This window comes from Argopecten irradians, chromosome 15, assembly GCF_041381155.1.
Source record: "Argopecten irradians isolate NY chromosome 15, Ai_NY, whole genome shotgun sequence".
NCBI classification, from domain to species: domain Eukaryota; kingdom Metazoa; phylum Mollusca; class Bivalvia; order Pectinida; family Pectinidae; genus Argopecten; species Argopecten irradians.
The window spans coordinates 22,497,944-22,522,087 of record NC_091148.1 but is presented as its reverse complement, the minus strand read 5'-3'; the positions used below and the strand labels follow the sequence as shown (position 1 = coordinate 22,522,087).

Below are 24,144 nucleotides of genomic sequence, written 5' to 3'. Positions count from 1 at the left end.
ACCGGAGAATAATGATATATTTCAATACGGAACACCCGTGTATTCAAGTAATGTTAAACGTCAACTAAGTAGAGTTCAAATTATCTCTCAGTCGAAGAAACTATATTATATATACAGTTGGCAGCACTTTATAAAAAAGACGGGAGAGGTGGGGGTGAGGGGGTTAATGAGGGGGGAGGGGATTGATGGAGGGGGGGTGAGGGGTTATGGTCTGTATCTCTCAACTGGTTAATTTGGATATGTACAAGACATATCTGCTTTTTTCATACGTTATTGGATTGAACATGGTGAACAATTACGCTGCTGTCGATGTTTTCTTGCGTTTAATATTTGCATTGCGATTAAATTTAACGAAAAAGTGGAAACATCACGATAACGACTGGATTAGTTAGTGTTCTGTGGAAATACCCTTATCAACACGGATGGTAAAATGCTAATTAGGTGGCTACATCGACCATGACATGTTGACGTGATACACTGTGATAGCTCACTGTCAACAGCTAGTAATTACTACAGATACCGCACGAGTATTGGTCTAAACCAAAGTATATTGGTGGAGTGTTACAGTAGCGGAGACAATGTACGGTCTTAGGATACAACATGAAGTAGGAACCAGCTCTCAAGGTAAGGCAGGTGTTCTACCGGGATCTAAAACAGGTAGGATTGACATCAGGGCTAGCATTAAATGTTACAAGCCAAATAAGGTTAAAATCTACCGTATTTTAGAGAAATGTTAATTACTGGAATATATAAATTGATCAAATTGTTAAAATATTATGTAAATCATATTTGCGTGTGGGTTGTTGTAGCAGAAGTTGTTATATATATATATCAATGAGGAAGTAACGCTAGACTACGGCTAGAGAGGGTGACTGGTATGTTTGTATTGTTATACATGTATATATGGGACAAGGAAGTTATCCTAACCGTGTACACATATGTACACACAATATGTTACAGATTGGCAATTTAATTTGAGGACCGTTCACCCCTTTATCAAGACACACAGAACATATATTTGCACTTGTTATCTGGTCACGTTTTTTCTTATTTTGCGAAGCGATATACCCTAATTATTATTATTCCACTTTTCTTATTTTTTATTTATTTTTTCCATTTGTTTTTCTTTTTGTATGACAATATGATATATGTAGGGAAACAAATACAATATAACCGCTAACGGAACCACACGGGATAAGAAGACACACTAAGACACGCCAGCCATTGTCTGTAATACCCGATTTAGATGTTTATAGGCTTCTTTAAAACGAATCTGAGCTGACAAAGTTGCTTCATAAATTGATTTTAATTTTTTTTATTTTTGTAGTACCCCTAAAGTCGGTAGGAGTTGATGTGACGATCAAGGGGTTCGTTGCCAACGTTCAATCGACCTTGACCTATGAGAACCAGAAGGAGGCTGCCGTGGAGACGGTGTTTGTGTTCCCGATCGACGACCAGTCGGCTGTGTATCAGTTCGAGGCTGATATCGACGGGCGTCACATCGTCGCGGAATGTCAGGACAAAGAACAGGTGCACATGTGTCTAAGGATAATGTAGAAAGAAAAATCATTGTACAGAGACATGCGTTCGATTTTGTATGTATAGCATTCTTGGTTGAAGCAAAATGCGCATAAAATAATGATTGGTTGTTTTGTCATTGTATGTCTTTAAACTGTGTTATTTATTAACTGTTCAAACTAAATTTACCATCGGACATTTCTATGGTACAATGACTATGCTTTGTCTATACATGTTATCGCAGCTCCATTCATAATTCCTTTTGTGCCAAATTAGAAAACTAATGATGTCGAAACTATTTGTTTAAAAATCAAATAACTGCTATAACACATTTTCCCATCCACTTAGCACATCACACATTGTTTGCGTGAATGTTTTTGCATTGTTTATTAGGTATTCTAGATGATAAATCAACAATACATTTACCTGTTGTCCTGGTAATGACGTATTATGTTTATTATTCTTTCCAGGCCAGAGAAACCTATAAGGATGCTCTTAAAACTGGTCACACGGCCATGTTGCTCTCCGAGTCTGATACATCCGGGGACGTGTTTGAGTGTAAACTCGGCAATCTACCGCCTCACGGAGCTGCCACGTTAACCTTTTCCTACGTCACAGAGCTGACCACCGACAGTGAAGGGATAGTGACCTTCACATTACCTACGGTCCTTAACCCGAGATACACTCCTCCGGGTAAGGTTCAAAGATTTAAACCATTAGATTTCAAATCATTATTAGAAATGTTTTAACAAATACCGTATTCGCCGTAATAAGCGCTCGTGGCTTATTAATGAACCAAAATGTAACTTGTGGACGAATAAGGTCAGCTATATTATACATATTTCTGTACTCATGGTACATTAATCTGAGGCGTATTATCATGTCGTGATTCATATGTAAAACACTCGCAAGCTCATGCAACATGGGAAACAATGCTAATGTTAGAGGCATCTCATGTTCTAAACATTGTTAAATCAATGTTATGTGGCGTTTATACAACTTCAAACCTTCTTCAGAAAAATGGAGAAGCTCTTATAGGGGTAGGGGCAGTTATTACGCCAAATACAGAATTGTGTATAATGTTTCCCATTTCATAGGAGTAGGGGCGGTAAATACGGCGAATACGGTATATTGTAAATTGTTTCCCATTTTATAGGGGTAGGGGCGGTAATTACGGCGAATACGGTATATTGTATCCTATTTTATAGGGTAGGGGCGGTAAATATGGCGAATACGTTATATTGTCTCCGATTTTATAGGGATCGGGGCGGTAATTAAGGCGAACATGGCATATTGCATAGTGTTACCCATTTTATAGGGGTAGGGGCGGAAATTATGGCGAATACGGTAAATTGGATATTGTTTCCCATTTTATAGGGATTGGGGCGGGTTGAATACCATATATTTTATATTGTTTCCCATTTTATAGGGGTTGAAGTGATAATTACGGCGAATACGGTATATTGTATATTGCTTTCCATTTTATAGGGGTATGAGGGGTTATTACAGCGAAAACGGTACATTGTACAATTTTTCCCATTTTATAGAGGTATAGGTGGCAATTACGGTATATACGGTATCTTATATATATTGTTTCCCAATTTATAGGGGTAGGGGCGGTAATTACAGCGAATACGGTATATTTATTGTTTCCCATTTTATAGGTTTAGGGGCGGTAATTACGGTGAATACGGTATATTGTTTATTGTTCTCATTTTAAAGAGGTAGGGACGATAATTACGGCAAATGCGGTAAATTGTATATTGTTTCCAATTTGATAGGGTTAGGGGCGGTAGTTATTGCGAATACGGTATATTGTATATTGTTTCCCATTTTGTCTGATTATTTTCGCGGGTCTACATTTAGGTTTTGTTTTACTTAAAACTGGAAAAATAAAATTTTGATAGATTAGAACCTTAGTGGTATTAATTTACATCTTCTGAACGTTTTAAATGTGCACGTCATTATCACACAAATATACCATCTCAATTCGTGGTTCCTGTTTCATAACTGTTGAGTGAGGTAAAACTAACGCAAAAGAAAGTTTACAAACAGTATATGCAAATGAAACATTTATAATCACGTGAATAACATACACATTTATATAATGATTTATGTCGCCGATTTTCAGATAGAACATTTGTTATCTGTATAAGTGTTATCGATTTTGAATTTGACAGGTTTCGAGATGTCCCCTCCCTCCTCTGACGCCATTCAATATACAGACATTCAATACCAGATGCGATTTGTGACTAAGGTCGAAGGTCAACATTTGATAAAAGCAATTGTGCCAAAGATGGACATGCTGAAAGTGGACTTGGCAGAGGACAAAAAGTCAGCAAATGTAAGGTGTAATTATCAATATGGTTTTAACATAGGTTTACTGCCAAGGTATTTTAAATTTCATTAAATCTTCTGAAAAAGGCTGAGAGCCCTGAACAATTCGCGTGACTATGTTGATACCGTAGTGCCGGTTTAACTATAATAATTTCATTGTTATGAAAAAATACGATATGATCTGGCTTCAAGAGCATGCATAACTAAACCATATCAATGTCTCGTATATATCATCTCGGCGAAATGATTTGGATATACATATATTCAGATTAGCAACAAATTACATACGGCGTAACGTTACAGGTAACCCTTGACGATGCCACAAAATTCAAATTCGACCATGACCTTTCCCTGACTCTGGAATATGAAGATGTTTTTCAACCGACGGTTATTTTGGAGAAAGGCCAAAACAGCAAAGGTAAATTTAATAGGCTTTTCTTGATATATACTTTATAGCTTTTTTAAAGATATCAGTTTCATTTCATCCTGTATACATTCTGTACACGACGTTTTGGATTGTTTGTATGATATAAGGGTTATCTCCCGTTGTGTATGATATAAGGGTTGTCTCCCCTGTGTGTGATATGTGGAGTATATACCAGTAATGAGAGTGCGCGTGTTTTGGACGACTACGTGGATTAAAACAATTATATTTCCCTTAATCGTAACGAGGTTTCAAATTGGCTTAAAATGAATGTTATCAAAACACGTAATATTTGACGACAGCGTTTGTAACATCACCCCTGAATGGCTGATATAAATAGACCCTCAAAATTTAGGATTTTCACGGAAACAGATTGAGTTATCGTGATATAACATCACGGTTTATTTATAGTTCAGTCGGATCTGTTTTTATATCCCCGTAACGTTTTTTTTTAAGTTTATTCTTGATAATTTGTTGTGTCGTTTTTACCAAATACGTGTCTTTGAAAATAGTCCTGAATCTCAACGACATATGCAAGAACGTTATATCGATCTTGGTTACTGTTTTTCATTGTTTACAGAAGGGTTCCTGAAAAGTGACGTTGTGATGATGGATTTCCTGCCTGACTTAAGATCAGTACCAGAAATGACAGAAGCAGAATTTGTCTTCGTTATAGACTGCTCAGGTATAAACTCCATCGATTATGTTTTGTATTTGGAAATTTGTAGCAACACTTGAATGAATCTGAATACAGTGTAAATAGTCTGTCCTATAGTACATCTTACATGTGAGATATACATTGTAAGTTTAGAGTACAGAAATCCCTGGAATACCTCAGTAATGAAAACGTTGTCGATGATCGGTCCACATTTTCCTTGCTAGGGAGCATGAAAGGAGATCGAATCGCGAAGGCAAAAGAAACCGTTCTACTCCTACTCAAAAGCCTGCCTGTAGGATGCTTCTTTAATGTGGTAGCTTTTGGGAGTTCATTTAAGTGGTGGTTCACAAGGTAAGTGACGTTCATAGAGCCTTTAACGTTATTGTTATTGATACAGGATATATCCTGTAATGAATTGTTCATATGGGTTATGTCAAGGTAAGTGCCAGTAAGTTTTGTACCAGAGGAGAGGATATTTGAAAAAAAAGAAAGTAATGAACGAAAGTGATTTGTTGTTGATTTATATATTTTATATTTCATTTCCCCATATTAGGAAAAATAAATCTATATTATTGATATATTAAGCTAAATTATGAATATATATATATATAACTTTATGAATGTTGAATGCAATGTGTTAAAGGGTATGTAATATGGTATCGGAGTATGTTGAAAGTGATAAGGAAACATTGAAAGAGTGACATATTGTGTGAGTTATTTATTGTAACAGAACTGGCCCCAAGACTCCCAACTCCGACAACTCTCCATTGATTACTTGGGAAATGTAATTTGTTTTTTTTTTGTTTTGGAAAAGGCTACGTGGTTTTCGTAGCATTTAAGAATGTTGCCATTGATATAAAAATGGGAAATTGCGTAGTCCTTGAATGAATAGTAATACTTCCCTTAGGAATTGCTACAAATTTCAAAATTCATTATAACAGAAAGGTATATTAAACTGACAATGTGTAACGTCCGCCTACATAACTGTCAAGCAACAATTTGTTGTTTTTGTGGTGAGATCACTAAACTTGCCATGCCTAACGACTTTTTCAAAATAAATTTATTTCGCAGTCAAAACACTTTGAAATTATTTTTAGTTTTTGCTGCAACACGTGTATATGTTTGAGAAACCTAATAAACCGTGAATTATACGAAATTTAATCGAATGATTTTTGGTTTTTGTTTTTGTTTTTTTTTTGTTTTTTTTTTACATATATAGATTTTTATTTGGAAATAGCTTTTGTAATGAGATGATAGAATGGCCGAACATTCTGATATATCAAATCAGTTTTCTACAATTATTTTATAATAATAAAATTTTACATTTAATGATAGTTCTATGAAATATGACGAAACAAGTTTAGAGGAAGCACTTGAACTACAGAAAGTTTTGGACGCTAACCTTGGCGGTACAGAAATACTGCAACCTTTGGAATCTCTTTATGCCCAGGTAAGTAGTACCACAATATGATGATACGTGTACATATTTGTGGTTTGTTTAATTAGATAAACGGCCTCTGAACAGCTAGTGTCAATAAATTGTGGAACATTTCTTGGTAATGATGGAGCAACCCCGGTCACATGATACTGACAACGGGCAAAAACATAATGAACCAATACTGATGTAATAAATTAATATTAAATAGTTTCTAATTAGCGTATAATTTTGCGCAAAAACTCATTCGAAATGGGTTACATTAAACAACTCCTGGCATACATATTACATACTTTCTGGAGTTACCCTTAGCATGATCTCATCAAGTTGAGCGGGTACTGATTTTAGATTTTCCTTTTTCAGCCACTTCATACAGCCACATTTCGACAGGTAAGTGGCCTTATCAATTTATTTTTGGAATCTATGAAACTACTGTTCCAGTTGCTGATGCATGTGTCCAGTTTAATCTTCATTAAACAAAACGCCTATATTTCACAATAAACGCACAAAAAGAACCAAAAGAATAGGAATTTCGTAATTTTGATGTTCCAAAAATTGAATCCGCTGCTTTATGTTAAGTGATGAGTTAATCATATTTCTTATTAAGAACGGTTTGTAGAATCTTTTTAATTTGTTACAATTTTATTTTCATATTCAAGTGAATATTGCAAAAATAGTTAAACGTGGAAATAACTGGCGATATGGTAATTCTATCACGATAATCAAGAAATTCAGTCTAAAATCAGAACATCCAAGACGGTTTGATCTTCAAAGACTTTAAGTATATAATACTTGATACTTGAAGGTGTTCCTGTTGACGGATGGACGCGTATCCAACACCAACCATGAATTTGGTTTTCTAGGTTTAAGCCAAATTTGTGAAATATCAAACCTCTATGCAGTCTTTTGAATAAACAGGTCGTTTAACTTCTTAAGACCTAAGTAAGAAGAATCATCTAATGTTTATGAATGCCGTTTTGACCAATCGAGTGCCCCCTCACAGACTATTAGCGTATACTAACACTCTCATATTCCACTGCATTCGTGAAGGTGTTCCTGCTGACGGATGGAGGCGTATCCAACACCAATCAAGTCATCACACTGGCGAGGAAGAATGCCAACAATACAAGGTCTGTGACAGTGAAGTTGTTTGTTAACGATTCTCCATCCTATAACTGAACTATGTTTGCAATGCTGGAGACATCATTTGAATTATGCTCACTTTCTCTCTTCATTCTATATTTTGTTTGATTTAATTTCAGAATCTTTACCTTTGGTATTGGAAAAGGAGCATCCACATCACTCGTGAGGAATGTTGCTAAGGTTACCAATGGGTTGGCCACTTTTGTTACAGACAAGGAAAAACTACAGAACAAGGTGAATATGTAGATAACGAGTTCAAATTAACAAAACATAACATATAATCAGATATAATGTAAAATAATTACCACTATAAGCATAGAGCTACGATGACATATCAAACTACCAATATATGTTGCTCTAATAGGATTCTTATGTAATACATAATTCAGCGTGAAACAATAATAAATATAACTCAGAATGTTGATTTAATGTTCCACTTTACTTGCTATTATATCTTACCTTCAATCTTTATTATCCAGGTTGCTATTACAAAGACTGAATTACATTCCTGGCCCAGAGGTAAATACTTGGTAGTCTGCCAAGTCCCGAGGAATGTTCTTACACTTCATCACAAATAAATCTGATACTTCAGCTCATACACACTTGCTTCCATGACAAACATTGTCAATCAATGTTTAATTATATTAACAGGTTATGACTGTTCTGAATCATGCCATGCAGCAGCCGGTAACCAACCTAAATCTAGAATGGAATCTTCCACCAGGTTGTACAGCTATCAATATTCCCCAACAAGCGCCAGTTGTATTCAAAGGACAGAAAGTTATCACTTATGCTCTGATCAATGGAGTAGAACACCTAACTGAGGTAATTTCCTTCCTTTTTTCTGTCTATCAGAAGTACGACCGGTTCAAGAGCGCTATGAAAATCTAGGTTATATTTGTATAAACATTTTGACAAGTATATTTACACTAACCATCTGCAAGGGAGGTTGACCACTGGTTATTCTTTATTTGCATATTACAGAGTTATCTGCCCTTGTGTGTAAATATTGCTTGTAACGTCATAGTTTTCGGAGAAAATGACGTAAACTGCCCTCAAAAATAATAACATCACCATGGATACCTTAGCTACCACAAGACAGTGAACGGAATAGTTATATTATACAATTATCGACCTATTTTCAGGTGGATACGTTGAGTTATCAACTCGAGTAAGTGATATATCCCGAGGCCAGAGGAATATATCACTTTCGAGGGTTGAGGCTTAGACTAGTAGCACCGGAATGTTTCATCGCTGCATCAACTGCCCGTCTGGCATTCTTGAACGTTTTCCATAAATTGAAGTTCGCAGTTGATCACCGTTGAATACGAAGTTATCCCGACGTCATTGAATTAGGTAACTCCCGTTACGCTATATTTGGGTACGACTCGACGTCAAAAGTTAGTATGACGTCACATCTAAAGGGAGTTTCCCTCGATCTATTTTTGTCACAGATTACTTGACTTGCGAGAGGGATCTGGAGTCCAGTAACCTCGCGTGGTGTTTGCCGCCGATTTCGGGGTTGATATCGCAGTTGATTAATACTTATGAGAAACGTATCGGCTAATCAAAATACAGCAAAAACACGAGTCATATAATATATATATATATATATACAGGTTACAGGGTAAAAAGTTTTGCTCGGTGTAGTTGCAGCATGCTAGAGGGAAGTAACGTTATAAGTGTAAATACATCAGTTTTCTTGTAAAATTATATACATTTGACTATTTCTCGCCTAACATTATATTTGTGTCATTTTATTATGTTTACATATGCCCCTATATGGGAGTTGTGTTGCGTTCAAATTAGACAATGGAAAGATGAATCTTTTCTCTGCTTTTCAAACTCTGACTAAATACTACATATCAAATCTGAGACAGATTGCTTCAGTACTTTCTGAGAATAAGCAGTAACAAACTTCAAATATCAAAATCCAAGTTGGAATCCTGTTGGCCGTTTTGGTCACCAATATGTCCCAAATTTCAATATGCACAACTAGGGCCCTAGGGGAGCCTGTACATAAAACTTGCGACAGATCCCTTTAGTACTTTTTGAGAAATACCGGCAACAAACTTCAACTATCAAAACTCAAGATGGCGGCATGTCGGCCATCTTGTTCACCGATTGGTTACAAAATGCAATATGCACAACTAGGGACATAGGGGAGCCTGAACTTAATACATGCGACAGATCCCTTCAGTACTATCGAACCTTCATAACAAATTTAAGTACAGTCCCTTTAGTACTTTCAGAGAAAAGGCGGTAACAAACTTCAACTATCAAAATGCAAGATGGCGGCCTGTCCGCCATCCTGTTCACCGATCGGTAACAAAATGCAATATGCACAACTAGGGCCCTAGGGGAGCCTGAGCTTGCGACATATTCTCTCAGTGCTGCTGAATTTTCATAAGAAATTTAAGTACAGTCCCTTTAGTACTTTCAGAGCAATAGCGGTGACAAACTTCAACAATCAAAATCAAAGATTGCGGTCTGTCGGCCATCTTGATTACCAAAATGCAATATGCACAACTAGGGCCCTAAGGCAACCTACGTGTGAAACCTGAGAAAGATCCTTTCAGCATTTTCAATTTCAATAATTGTTAACGGACGGTCCAAGGACGAAAGCGATTCCGTAAAAGAAAATGTTATGGCTATGAAGAATTTAGAATTTAGATTTCTATAGCGTTCGTAGACTGATACATCCATGACATACATTCAGTACTTCTTTATATATATATAGATTGAACATTGGTTTGAACGCAATTGGATACAGACATATTCTAAATGTAGCTCATTCATACCACCTTTAACGCAATCAAGATAACGTTCAACCTCTATATAAACACGTACCTGTGATTTTTCATTTTTAGAAAACTATAGATTGTCTTAATTATTTTAATTTAATTTTTTCTATTATTTAATTATTGTTTGTTAAGGATACTCAATGTTCAGTAGTACTGAAAGGTGACATTGGTAAGGAAAATTCAATACACTACACCCTGAACTTTGACCTCATGACCGTGGTCAAATCTGACGACTCATTTCCTGTCCATCGTCTTACAGCAAAGACCCAGATAAAGGACTTCGAGACATCAGGTAACTCTATGGTACACGATACATGTTTACGTAATATACGATATTGACGTCATTGAAGTTGCAATAATTGTCATACTAAATTTAAATGTTATTCACATCCAAATGTTGCCAACATTTTCAGAATTGCAACAAATAAAACATAGGTTTAAAATTGAACACTCTTAAATAAAAGCTGAAAATAAACTTTGACATTATTCCCACTTTACCTTATATTCAAGCCTGCCTAGCAGTATAATGAGTCAAACAAAGAATCCAAACAACATATCAATGTTTTGTGGCACATACAAGTCAATAGTCCACACCATGTGGCTTTTTCGTGTGTATAGGACACAGATAGGACAATTTGATTAAATTACAGTTACTTATACCCACTCTGTTCATCATAGTGATAATAAAGATCGGTATTTTAATCAGATTGCAGATATGATACCAAAGCGATGCGATTGAAATAATGGAAACCCAAATGTTTTAAGATATATGTATCACACAACGGACACGTTCAGCTATGTCATATGGCAGTGTCATAAGTATCGTGAGAGTCGGTTCGATATAGAGACGAAATTTAAAATTGTGCTTATATTTCCGTAAACAGGAGTTAATAGGACTGGATAAATAATTGTATTTGATTATTTAACTCATTTAATACATTTCATATTACACAGAAAATCATGTAAGATCCTCGATATAAATCTTAAAAGGGCAAAGAACTGAAAACGTTTTTATTCAAACTGTTTTAGAACAATGTAATTTCCGCACACAAATCATAAATATACAAATGTAGTATTAGAATCCATTTTTTTTATTTAGATTGTCATATAACTTAAAATAACTTAAAATATCCTTCATATAACCATAAAGACATTATTTTTTATTTCTTATAACTCTTATTAAATATTTACAGGTGATGATAGTAAGAAAGGAGAGATAACACTTCTCAGTATGTCGGCAAACGTTGTGTCTCGGTACACGGCATTTGTTGGTGTGGACAAAGAAAATAAGGAACTTGTGGACGGAGGAAGACTAGTACAAAGACATGGATTCCCAAAATCTAAAGTGAGGAGATGTGGTATGCCTATTGGTGGGGTACGTATTTTATTGAACTGTTATATTGTTATGCCAAAAGGATAACAGAAAAGTCCGTGTCACCATGTTTATTCATATTATCTGATACAGGTGTCCTAATGGCTCTATATAAGTGTCAATAATAAGTGTGAATAATGATAACAAATGCCAAATATTGTCTAATATTGCCGAAGTAATGGTAACGGTGAAACATAGTGTGTGTGATATATTTACAGATATGCAGAGCCAAGCAAACGCGTTCTTCAATTTGCTTCGGTAGAATTATGTTATGGTAAAAACCACGAGGAACCCAAATCAGTTCATAAATGTATCCCTGGTCAAACAATCGATAACTATATCTAATAAGGCCAGATCACATATGTTTCTCTGTAAATACGGGGTTATAATCATGTGAATTGGTTTTGAATAACACGTGCAGAACTGGTTACAGTATTAATTGTCCTGCAACAAAGTTTCAACGGGTTTTCATTTTCCCACCATTGTAATTTTTATCATTATCATTGACCATTTATTATTAATCGACATCTATCAATATACGTGAAGGACTTCACAATACTGATAGGCAAGCGTTGCTATACGGAAAAGGTACCAAGGAATCATGGGAGATTTTTGCTGCAATAATAATGACATTAGTACAAAAAACATACCAGCAAACAAAAATCAACATGGATCGTCCAAAAAACCTCTAGACAAACAAGCACGCGAAAACATCAAAGAAAAACGAAGAAAATGACATAAAAATAGCAACAGTGTCATACAACAGAAAACTGGGAACTAAATACCATTTCGAACAAAATATCGCCAATCAAATAAGGAAACCCGAAGCAGTTCTGGAAATATGTAAGGTTTAATACCAAAACAAAACAAAACAAAACAAACCGTAGAGGATTTGGAGATCTTAAATGGCTTAATATGTAGTGACAGCAGAGAAAAAAAAACTGAACTGTTCAACGAATATTTCCTGTAGTGTATTTACTGTTAAATCAGATACAGATCTACCCCATATTAATGATTTAACCGTAGACACCCCACTGCAAAACATAAACATCACATAAGAAAAAATCAAGTCGGCGATTTGTGAGTTAAAATCAAATTCTTCTGCAGGCCCTGATGTATTGCATCCAAAGCTGATCATTGAAACATTCTATGAAATTCTAGAACCTTTCGAAAATATCTTTAACAAAATATAAAACACATATGTTTTTTTTCAAAATTATATGAAAAACAACAATATACACGTAACGTTGCGTCAAAATATAAAAAAAGTCTTTTTTTTTTTAAAGTAGCCCCTTTACGTTGCACAGAACATTTTCATACGCAAGTTCAAAGTTCAATGTTACCATGCAGTTATGCAATTATCTTACTAAAACACTGATCCTTATTCTCACTGCGTTTACTAAACGATCTGACACCATTCAATTAGGGGTCACATTCTGATGGTTTTTAGTATTGGCTGATAAAATGTCTACTCCCAGAAACTTTGAAGTGAGTTTTAGTATTGGCTGATAAAATGTCTACTCCCAGAAACTTTGAAGTGAGTTTTTGTATTGGCTGATAAAATGTCTACTTCCAGGAACTTTGATGTGAGTTTAAGTGTTGGCTGATAAAATGTCTACTCCCAGAAACTTTGAAGTGAGTTTTAGTATTGGCTGATAAAATGTCTACTCCCAGAAACTTTGAAGTGAGTTTTAGTATTGGCTGATAAAATGTCTACTCCAAGAAACTTTGAAGTGAGTTTTAGTATTGGCTGATAAAATGTCTACTCCCAGAAACTTTGAAGTGAGTTTTAGTATTGGCTGATAAAATGTCTACGCCCAGAAACTTTGAAGTGAGTTTTAGTATTAGCTGATAAAATGTCTACTCCCAGAAACTTTGAAGTGAGTTTCCGGGACGGAATGGTTGCAAGAGCTGTCAGGATACTTTTGTGTTATGTCAGCTCACTGAAATAGCACAACATAACTAAATGTAACAGAGATAGAAGAGGTAGCTGTATTATAATCAGTTGTATTTACGGGTATTCGATGGTTAACCCTAGATATACTGAAATTTAATTCCGCGAATAAACTACAATTTAACAGCATTTTATATGTTAAATATGCTACATTTATTATATTTGCAGTTTCCATGCGGAGATATTGGCTATGATGGTACTTATGAATTCGCCAGTTATGGATCAAGTATGTCGCATATTCTAATATTTTATATTCCTCACACAAAAAAAAAACAATATTTCATCTTTGTGTTGTTTACCTTTTAACTAGAAATAATGTATTACATAAATACCTTTGTGTATCAAATAGATGTTGCAATCAATGACTTAATATTCTCAATGGCCTCTGGTAACTTATTTTAAAAGGAGTCCGTACAGCAGATCTTGCAAATGTATTTGTGTAACAAAGTGGGTTGAGAATTAGTATAGGAAACTGTAAGGTATTCAGTTTAATATGTAGGTATAATAGAAGTACATTTGGGAAAGTCAAAACAACAATATATTGTTGGTTTTACTTTCCCAAGTGTACTTCTATCACTAAAATTTGATGAAAATATTTTTGTCTCTACTACATGTCTGATTCTAGTCTGTCAGTTTTGGGGATCTTTATCAAAGCGGTCAACCGTCAGGCCATCGTGATAGCGCAACAAAGCGTAATGTTTTGTGGGTAAATGGGAATTAGATATTAGATAATGAGGTTTAATTTCTTAGCAGAAGTAGTTCGGGGAGAGACAGTCTCCAGAATATATGGAATAGGTCAACGTCCCCGGGACGGGGTATTCCCCGACAGATGAGTTCCGGAGTGACTCCAGGATATAGGGGACAAGGGAACATCCCCGGACGGGGGTCCGAGGGGTTAGTAAGAGTCGGGCACAAATAGGGGTAAGAACAGGACTAGCGGAAACTGTGAAAACAACTTAAAGTACTATATAAACTGTCATTGGTAATTACCATGTTGTTATGATGTTGTTTCACATTTGTTCTCATTACCATCTGGCAGGAAATGTGTTTATCAAAGAAGTATCGATGGTTATATAGTTACTTCCCTATGGTAACATTTCTTACCAATCGGGATGCCGCATTCCGACTCAAACCCTTCAATTAAAACTTTATGTAAAGTTAACAAGGTGTTTTTCCTGCCAGACGATTATAAGAACAAATAATTTTGCAATCTCTTTTAGGGTCATCCACAGATAACTTCGAGGGACCACCTGGCATGTTTCACCGGTCCCAGCATACAGGTACGGCAATAGATATCCGATATCTATAAAAGTTTTGGAATTGAAAGTAAATAACTCATTTGGTTATGTAAAAAAATAAGGGCAATGCGCTTTGAAAGCATTTATACCTGTATATAGATCTAAATTCTTGTCCGTAGCCAACCGGCAATAGAGCGGATGGTAAAACAACATTTCCGTTTCTATGCGCAACAACCTCAATATGAAGATATACAAATAAGCTAGCTATTCGAGAGTGAATACGCGAAATTAAAACCCCGCGAAAATTTGAACTAAACACTAATATTTTCCATAGATCAAATTTAGATGAAATGATCCTGACATGGTCCCGACCAAGTGTTGTTATTTTTGGGGTCGATCCGAAATCCAAGATTGCCGCCTCAGCCGCCATCTTGAAAACACATTTTGAATTTCTTCTCATGTTCTACTGGTGTGATTTGGCTGAAACTTGCATGAAATGATCCCGACATGGTCCCGACAAAGTGTTGTTATTTTTCGGGTGCATCTGAAATCCAAGATGGCCGCCACAGCCGCCATCTTGAAAATACATTTTGAACTTCTTCTCAAGTTCTACCGGTGCAATTTGGCTGAAACTTCCATGAAATGATCCTGACATGGTCCCGACAAAGTGTTGTTACATGTTTGGTTGATCCCAAATTGAAGATGGCTACCATGAGACTATATCTAATTAATGTTCCATTTGATTATTGCAAAGGTAATCAGATGACCGTTAAGGCCCTTGGGCTTATTGTTTTCAGTTTCGTCTCTACCGAAAGCGATTATTCCTAGCTATACGGAATTCGGTAAAATATATACCATTGTTTAAACAAGCTCTATCACGAAATTCAATAAAAGTGTAGACTTTAAACCTTATGATCACCAATGTATAGTAAGACAACTGTATAACACATAGGTATTGGATTGCGCTTTTATGTTTACCATGCTTGTATGGAGCAATTCCTCTAAGAATATATTCTATGGGGCGCATTAGCGCCCCATTTTGAATATATTCTTAGAGGAATTGCTCCATACAAGCATGGTTAACATAAAAGCGAAATCAAATCCCTATATTTACACTCATACGACTTTTTTATTTATATTTTATGCTATAACAATCTGATTAAAATACAGATCCTTATTATCACTATTAAACGGAGTGGTTATAAGGATCTGTATTTCAATCAGATTGATGCTATAAAATCGTCATTTGAATTTGACGTATTTATTCAATAAAAGCCGGTCAAAAGTTGGAGGAGCTTACTCAATTGAACAGCGAAAGATGACTCTTCACGTAAGGTAGAATTATTCATCCACGACGACAATAAAGTTCACTATTTCATTGTAAAATAAACATGACAAATAAAGTAAATTTCAGAGATAGTCTTATTTAATCCGATCAGAACTTTAAATATATATTGAATTTTGCTAAAAGTTAATATATAGCGTAATAACATAAAGAATTTGTACTCGGCCACATTTGTGAACTCGGTGACCGTTTTGAGCAGCGAGGCGAACCTGACGCACGCTTACACACTGGAGTTTGCCGAAGTTGTCAAAACACCGATATTCAAGTAGCTCAACGTGTTTGAGATTGTCGTCTGACCTGACGATATTACATCGTTGGGAGCCATGTGATTATATAATCTACGCTTAGATCTATCGCCATCTACAGACGGAACATTTTCACTTTTGTTCGATGGGTACAATGTATTTGTGGTGACGCGCAACTGGCAATACGTGGATTACTAGCAGTGCATGTTTTATAATACACATGATTGAATTCTCAAAGAACAAAGACAAGAGGATATGTTTATAACTGACCTCTGTCAGAGGTGCTCACGCCCGTCCAACCAAAAGACGCGATCGTAGGATGAACACAGACACAGAGGTAATGTTTACATTTGACAGTACTGCACGTCGCCCCGGTCGGGATATTTTCCCGTTTCTTTATACAATTGTTAATTTAAAAAAATGTTAGTATCATATAGAAATATAAAACATATATATATTGTTTACATCTTCCCAAAATTCTATGAAAAACAACAATATACATGTAATGTTGTGTCAAAATGTAAACAAAGCCATGTGTTTCTTTTAAAAAAGTAGCCCCTTTACGTTGCATAGAACATTTTTATACGCAAGTTCAAAGTTCAATGTTACCATGCAGTTATGGTTATCATTGATGTATGGATACTGGTTATCATTGATGTATGGATACTGTTATCATTGATGTATGGATACTAGTTATATTGATGTATGGTATATCATGATGTATGGATACTAGTATATGATGTATGGATACTGTATGGTATGGATACTAGTTATCTGATGTATGGATACTAGTTTCATTGATGTATGGATACTAGTTATCACTGATGTATGGATACTAGTTATCATTGATGTATGGATACTAGTTATCATTGATGTATGGATACTAGTTATCATTGTGTATGGATACTAGTTATCATTGATGTATGGATACTAGTTATCATTATGATGATATGTATATATGGATATGATTGATCTGTTATCATTGATGTATGGATACTAGTTATCATGATGTATGGATACTAGTTATCATGTGTAGATATGTTTTATGTATGACTTATCATGATGTATGGATACTAGTTATCATTGATGTATGGATATAGTTATCTGATGTATGGATACTGTTATCATTGATGTATGGATACTAGTTATCATTGATGTATGGATACTAGTTATCATGTGTTGTATGGATACTGTATCGCATGATGTATGATACTAGTTATCATTGATGTATGGATACTAGTTATCATTGATGTATGGATACTAGTTAATGATTATTATGATATACAAGGATATACATTGATGTATGATATAGTTATCATTGATGTATGGATATTTTCATTGATGTATAGATACTGGTTATCATTGATGTATGTATATTATTTATCATTGCTACATAGATATTATCTATCATTGATGTATGGATACTGGTTATCATTGCGGTATGAATACTTGTTATCATTGAGGAACACGTATAGTCAATCCATTTCACAAATCATTTTTAAAAAATTGAAAATGAAGAAAACGCTCTAAAGGAGGAATTTTAACGGTTGCTAGTTTTAAAACCAAATCTAGAGATGAAATCATATTTAACCGGACATCTCACCCAAAAATGAAATACAAAGACAAGTAAGTAAAACTATGGAATCAAAACGCCTTTGGTCATCATCCAACTGTTCAAGAATGAAAGGAAAAATCGTTCTGACTCCAGCGTACTTATCTGAGCAAAACTATTATTTAACAACACCGACATAATCATGTGTTCTTTTGTACACGAGAAATGAATAAAGTTTCATAATGACTGGACATAATTATTCTTAAATCCATACGCATTTCTGAACTCATCATCTTTTTCTATAGGCCTTAAATCCATACGCATTTCTGAACTCATCATCTTTTTCTATAGGCCTTAAATCCATACGCATTTCTGAACTCATCATCTTTTTCTATAGGCCTTAAAATGTTGATATAATCTTATTGTTTCTAGTTTATATATCTAAGTTTAGTTTAATGTATAGTTGTTAAAATATTTTTTCGGATTTGAAATTTTGCTATTTACTCTTTGGAGGTATATTTTCGCTTTGTAGCTTTTAGACAGGCCGCCATCTCGGATTTTGATACTCAAAGTTTGTTATTGCTATTTCTCAGAAAGTATTGAAAGGAGCTGTCTCAAATCTCATGTGCATGCTCCCCTAGGTACCTGATTATGCATATTGCATATTGGTACCGATCGATGAACAAGATGGCCGACAGGACGCCATCTTGGAAATTGACAATTGAAGTTTGTTACCGCTATTTCTCAGAAAGTACTGAAGGGATCTGTGTCAAATTGCATGTGCAGGTTCCCCTATGTGTCTTGTTGTAGGTATCGCCATCTTAGATTTTGATAGTTGAAGCTTGTTACCACTATTTCTCAGAAAGTACTGAAGGGATCTGTCTCAAATTTCATGTACAGGTTACCTTAGGTCCCTAGTTAAGCATATTGCATTTTGGTACCGATCGGTGAACAAGATAGCCGACAGGACGCCATGTTGGATTTTGACAATTGAAGTTTGTTACCGCTATTTCTCAGAAAGTACTGAAGGGATCCATCTCAAACTGCATGTACAGGTTCCCCCTGGGGGTCTAGTTGTGTATATTGCATTATGGGACCGATCGATGAACAAGATGGCCGACAAGCCGCCATCTTGGATGTTGATAGTTGAAGCTTGTTACCACTGTTTCTCAAAAAGTAATGAAGGGATCTGTCTCCAATTTCATGTGAAGGTTCCCCTATTGGTCTAATTGTGCATATTGCATTTTGGGACCGATCAGTCAACAAGATGGTCAACAGGCCACCATCTTGGAATTTGATAATTAATGTTTGTTACCGCTATTTCTCAGAAAGTGCTGGAGTGATCTGACTCAAATTATATATGTCAGTTCCCCTAGGACCTTAGTTGTGCATATTGCATTTAGTTTAAACATTGCATTAATTTACAAACGGATTGGGTACAAGTTATTACAACTTATATACACACCCTTTCCACAATATGGTACAAAATATACAAGTATACGCAATTTGTCCGGAGAGAGAGAAAGAGAGAGAAAAAGAGGGGAGAGGGAGGAGACAGAGAGAGAGAGAGAGGTGGGGAGGGAAAGAGGGTTGTAATTTATGCTATCAATACTAGTATATAAGTATTAAACAATTAAGTAAAATAATGCATTTTCGGACTGATCGGTCAAAAAGATGGCTGACAGATTGTATCTTGTATTTTTATTATTGAAGTTTGTTACTGTTATATATCTCAGAAAGTACTCAAAGGATCTTTCTCAAATTTCATATGTAGTAATATGTAGTAAAAGTTTGAAAAGCAGAGAAAAGATCCCTCTTTCCTTTGTCAGACATAGATAATTCTTTGGTGGGCACCAAGATCCCTCTGGGATCACTTGTTGAGAAAAAAAGATTGAATTTCGTGACTCTCGTTGAATCCGCGAATTTAGCGAAATAGAAAAGCACGGAACACAACTGTAAACATAACAGCTGTAAACAAGTTATTTACTGTAAACAACTATACACCAATGCTTTCTATCAATCAACTTTTAAAGTTATACGCGCCGTATTTTTCATACTCAAGAATCAAGATAAGCTTTTAATATGTTATTCATTACCAAAGGTTACTTACATTTTGAAAATTCGGTACTGTTAATACATGGGTTTTACTTTTACAAACACCAATAAGAGCACAAAATAATTTTTAGCAGTACTGCCAAAAATAATTATATATTCATCTTTAGTAAGCGAAATGAGTACCTACGGTCAGACCATGAAGCTAAATTGTGATAAACAACTTCATGTCACATTTTTACAGTGTTATAAGTAACTGTAAAGTGATTTCTGCAGGAAAGTTTCCATCTAATACATAATAACAACAATTTACAGTACATAATCTCTGTGTTGTAACTAATGTTTATATGGGATATGGAGCTATTTAATTGGTTTTCAGACCTTAATTCAACAAACCTTATGGTTTAGAATAGATTAATGAAGAAATATTAACATGCCAAAATTTTCGCCTAGTTACGGCACATATCAATTTAAATTTATGTACGATGTTTATTGAATATATCTAGTATTACACTGTATACATTATTTACACTGTTAACCTTTGATTAATGTTTTGTAATAGGTAACAGTAGAGTTAGCCAGGATGATCGTAAATTGCATCCATCCTCCATTGAACATGACGGAACATCAGGTGTTATGACGCTGGTAGATCTACAGAAATTTGACGGGAGTTGGGTACTGGATCATGAACTTGCTAAAGCAGTTCATCTAAATGAAGATTTCCTAAAATCAAAACTTCCAGACAATCTTGTAAGTATGACGAAATAATCTGTATGCTAGCATCAATAAGGTGGACGATAGGTATGAATGGACGACCGCTTGCTGCCTTAATTGTGTTTGTGGAAATAAATATCGTGAAATTGTCGACGGAACTGTTAGTCATCTATTCGTCTATCAAAATACACTGAATACGGTTAGCACATAAAAGTTTCATAGAACAATTCTATATGCATTTTAACCTTTTGTCTCGATATTCCTACATGCATTTTAACCTTTTGTCTCGATATTCCTACATGCATTTTAACCTTTTGTCTCGATATCCCTACATGCATTTTAACCTTTTGTCTCGATATTCCTACATGCATTTTAACCTTTTGTCTCGATATTCCTACATGCATTTTAACCTTTTGTCTCCATATTCCTACATGCATTTTAACATTACCGTTATCGTTAGGTAGTATAATTGATATATATTTACTCAATTCTTACAGTATACATCAGTCTTGGCTACAGCTTTATATGTGGGCTGTCTATATATGATTACTCCATTCTTTAGAATACATCAGTTTGGGCGACAGCTTAAGGTGTGGCCTGTCTATATATAATTACTCCATTCTTTAGGATACATCAGTCTGGGCGACAGCTTTAGGTGTGGCCTGTCTATATATAATTACTCCACTCCATCAGTCTGGGACAGGATATATAATTACTCCATTCTTAGGATCATGGGGCGACAGCTTTAGGTGTGGCCGTCTTATATAATTACTCCATTCTTACAGGATACATCTGGCGACAGCTTTAGTGTGGCTGTCTATATATAATTACCATTCTTACAGGATACATCAGTCTGGGCGACAGCTTTAGTGTGGCCTGTCTATATATAATTACTCATTCTTACAGGATACATCAGTCTGGGCGACAGCTTTAGTGTGGCCTGTCTATATATAATTACTCTATTCTTACAGGATACATCAGTCTGGGCGACAGCTTTAGGTGTGGCCTGTCTATATATAATTACTCTATTCTTACAGGATACATCAGTCTGGGCGACAGCTTTAGGTGTGGCCTGTCTATCTATAATTACTCTATTCTTACAGATACATCAGTCTGGGAGACAGCTTTAGGTGTGGCCTGTCTATCTATAATTACTCTATTCTTACAGGATACATCAGTCTGGGTGACAGCTTTAGGTGTGGCCTGTCTATATATAATTACTCCATTCTTACAGGATACATCAGTCTGGGCGACAGATTTAGGTGTGGCCTGTCTATATATAATTACTCCATTCTAACAGGATACATCAGTCAGGGCGACAGCTATTAGGTGTGGCCTGTCTATATATAAATTACTCCATTCTTACAGGATACATCAGTCTGGGTGACAGCTTTAGGTGTGGCCTGTCTATATATAATTACTCCATTCTTACAGGATACACCAGTCTGGGAGACAGCTTTAGGTGTGGCCTGTCTATATATAATTACTCCATTCTTACAGGATACATCAGTCTGGGCTGACAGCTTTAGATGTGGCCAGTCTATATATAATTACTCCTCCATTCTTACAGGATACACCAGTCTGGGCGATTTTCATTGGCTGGAAATTCATTGTGACATCAGACAGAAACAATAAAATGACGTTAGGAAAAATGACGTGACGTCAGAATTACGAGGACGGTGGAACAAAATGGCAGCATTTTCTGGATTTCCAGAATACAGTTGGACGTAAAATTATTTGATTTTTTTTAATTTGTGTTCATTATATGAGATTTTATGAAACTCGTCTCGAAGTTTTAATTTTTGCTCGCCAAGGCTCGCAAAAATAAAAACTTCTTGGACTCGTTTCATAAAATCTCATATGAAATGATCACTCATATAAGATCCTTTATTTATCACACAACGGACCCGTTCAGCTATGTCATACGGCAGTGTCATAAATATCGTGAGAGTCAGTTTGATATAGAGACGAAATTTAAAGCTGTGCTTATATGTCCGTGAACAGGAGTTAATAGGACTGGATAAATAATTGTATTAAATTATTGAATTCGTTTAATACATTTTATATTACATAGACACTCATGTAAGATCCTCTATATAAATGCTAAAAGGTCAAGAACTGAAAATGTTTTTATTTAATATTTTTAGAACGATATAATTTTCCGCACACAAATTATTATTCGTGCATAAGAATCCAGTTTTTTTACTTAAATTGTCATATAACTTGATGAAAATATTCTTCATATAACCATAAATACATACATTTTTACTTCTTAATTAAATATTTACAGATGATGATAGTAAGAAAGGGGAGATAACACTTCTCAGTATGTCGGCAAACGTTGTGTCTCGGTACACGGCATTTGTTGGTGTGGACAAAGAAAAGAAGGAACTTGTGGACGGAGGAAGACTAGTACAAAGACATGGCTTCGAAAATTCTGTATTGTACGGATGTATGCCTCGTAATTACTGGCATTTACCGTTAGGTACGAGTATGCCTCGTAGTGCGGTACGTATTTTATTGAAATGTGTTATTTGTTTCTACCTAAAGGATAACCGAAAAGTCCGTGTCACCATGTTTATTCATTGTATCTGGTACAGATGTCCTAATGGCTCTATATAAGTGTCAATAATAAGTTTGAATAATTTGTAATAAATGAATGCCAAGTATTGCCGAATATTGCCGAAGTAATGGTGAAACATAGTGTGTGTGACATATTTACAGATATGCAGAGCCAAGCAAACGCATTCTCCCATTTGATTCGGTAGAATTCTGTTATGGTAAAAACCACGAGGAACCCAAATAAATTGATAGATTTTTCCCAGGTCAAACAATCGATAACTATATCTAATAAGGCCAGACCACATATGTCTATCTGTAAATACGGGGTTATAATCAAGTGAACCGAGGAATATAACTGGTTACAGTATTAATTGTTTCCTGTCACAAAGTTTCAAAGAAATTATCATTTTCTCACCATTGTCATTTTTATCATCATCATTGACCATTTATTATTAAACAACATCTATTAATATACGTGAAGGCCTATACAATACTGATAGGCAAGCGTTGCTATGCGGAAAAAGTACCGAGGAATCATGGGAAATTTTTGCTGAAACAATATCAACATTAGTAGAAAAAAACATACCAGCGAACAAAAAACAGCATGGATCGTCCAAAAAACCTCTAGACAAACAAGCACGCGAAAACATCAAAGAAAATGTTATAAAAAATATCAACAGTGTCATACAACAGAAAACTGGTAACTAAATACCAATTCGAACAAAATATCGCCAATCAAATAAAGGAAACCCGAAGCAGTTCTGGAAATATGTAAGGTTTAATACCAAAAC

At 35.3% G+C, this 24,144-nt stretch overlaps 1 protein-coding gene across 4 annotated transcripts in view; it reads left to right on the top strand.

Annotated features, from left to right (window-relative positions):
- The first annotated feature begins 311 nt into the window (after positions 1-311).
- The window catches only part of LOC138309818 (von Willebrand factor A domain-containing protein 5A-like), a 35,495-nt gene continuing 11,662 nt past the window's right edge, over positions 312-24,144 (top strand). The window contains exons 1-18 of one of the 4 annotated variants that reach the window (XR_011206331.1): positions 343-657; positions 1,328-1,530; positions 1,989-2,211; positions 3,699-3,862; positions 4,159-4,273; positions 4,860-4,964; positions 5,162-5,288; positions 6,273-6,387; positions 6,736-6,762; positions 7,423-7,502; positions 7,635-7,749; positions 8,167-8,340; positions 10,452-10,611; positions 11,513-11,694; positions 13,814-13,871; positions 14,399-14,566; positions 14,866-14,925; positions 20,640-20,702. Coding sequence is in view for 1 of the 4 variants with exons in the window: in XM_069251045.1 (XP_069107146.1) it covers positions 579-657; positions 1,328-1,530; positions 1,989-2,211; positions 3,699-3,862; positions 4,159-4,273; positions 4,860-4,964; positions 5,162-5,288; positions 6,273-6,387; positions 6,736-6,762; positions 7,423-7,502; positions 7,635-7,749; positions 8,167-8,340; positions 10,452-10,611; positions 23,082-23,299 (1,905 nt within the window). In the remaining 3 variants the exon portion in view is untranslated. Of the gene's footprint in view, positions 658-1,327; positions 1,531-1,988; positions 2,212-3,698; positions 3,863-4,158; positions 4,274-4,859; positions 4,965-5,161; positions 5,289-6,272; positions 6,388-6,735; positions 6,763-7,422; positions 7,503-7,634; positions 7,750-8,166; positions 8,341-10,451; positions 10,612-11,512; positions 11,695-13,813; positions 13,872-14,395; positions 14,567-14,865; positions 14,926-20,639; positions 20,703-23,081; positions 23,300-24,144 lie in introns of those variants that run through there. The other 3 variants (XR_011206329.1, XR_011206330.1, XM_069251045.1) reach the window with 3 other exon arrangements.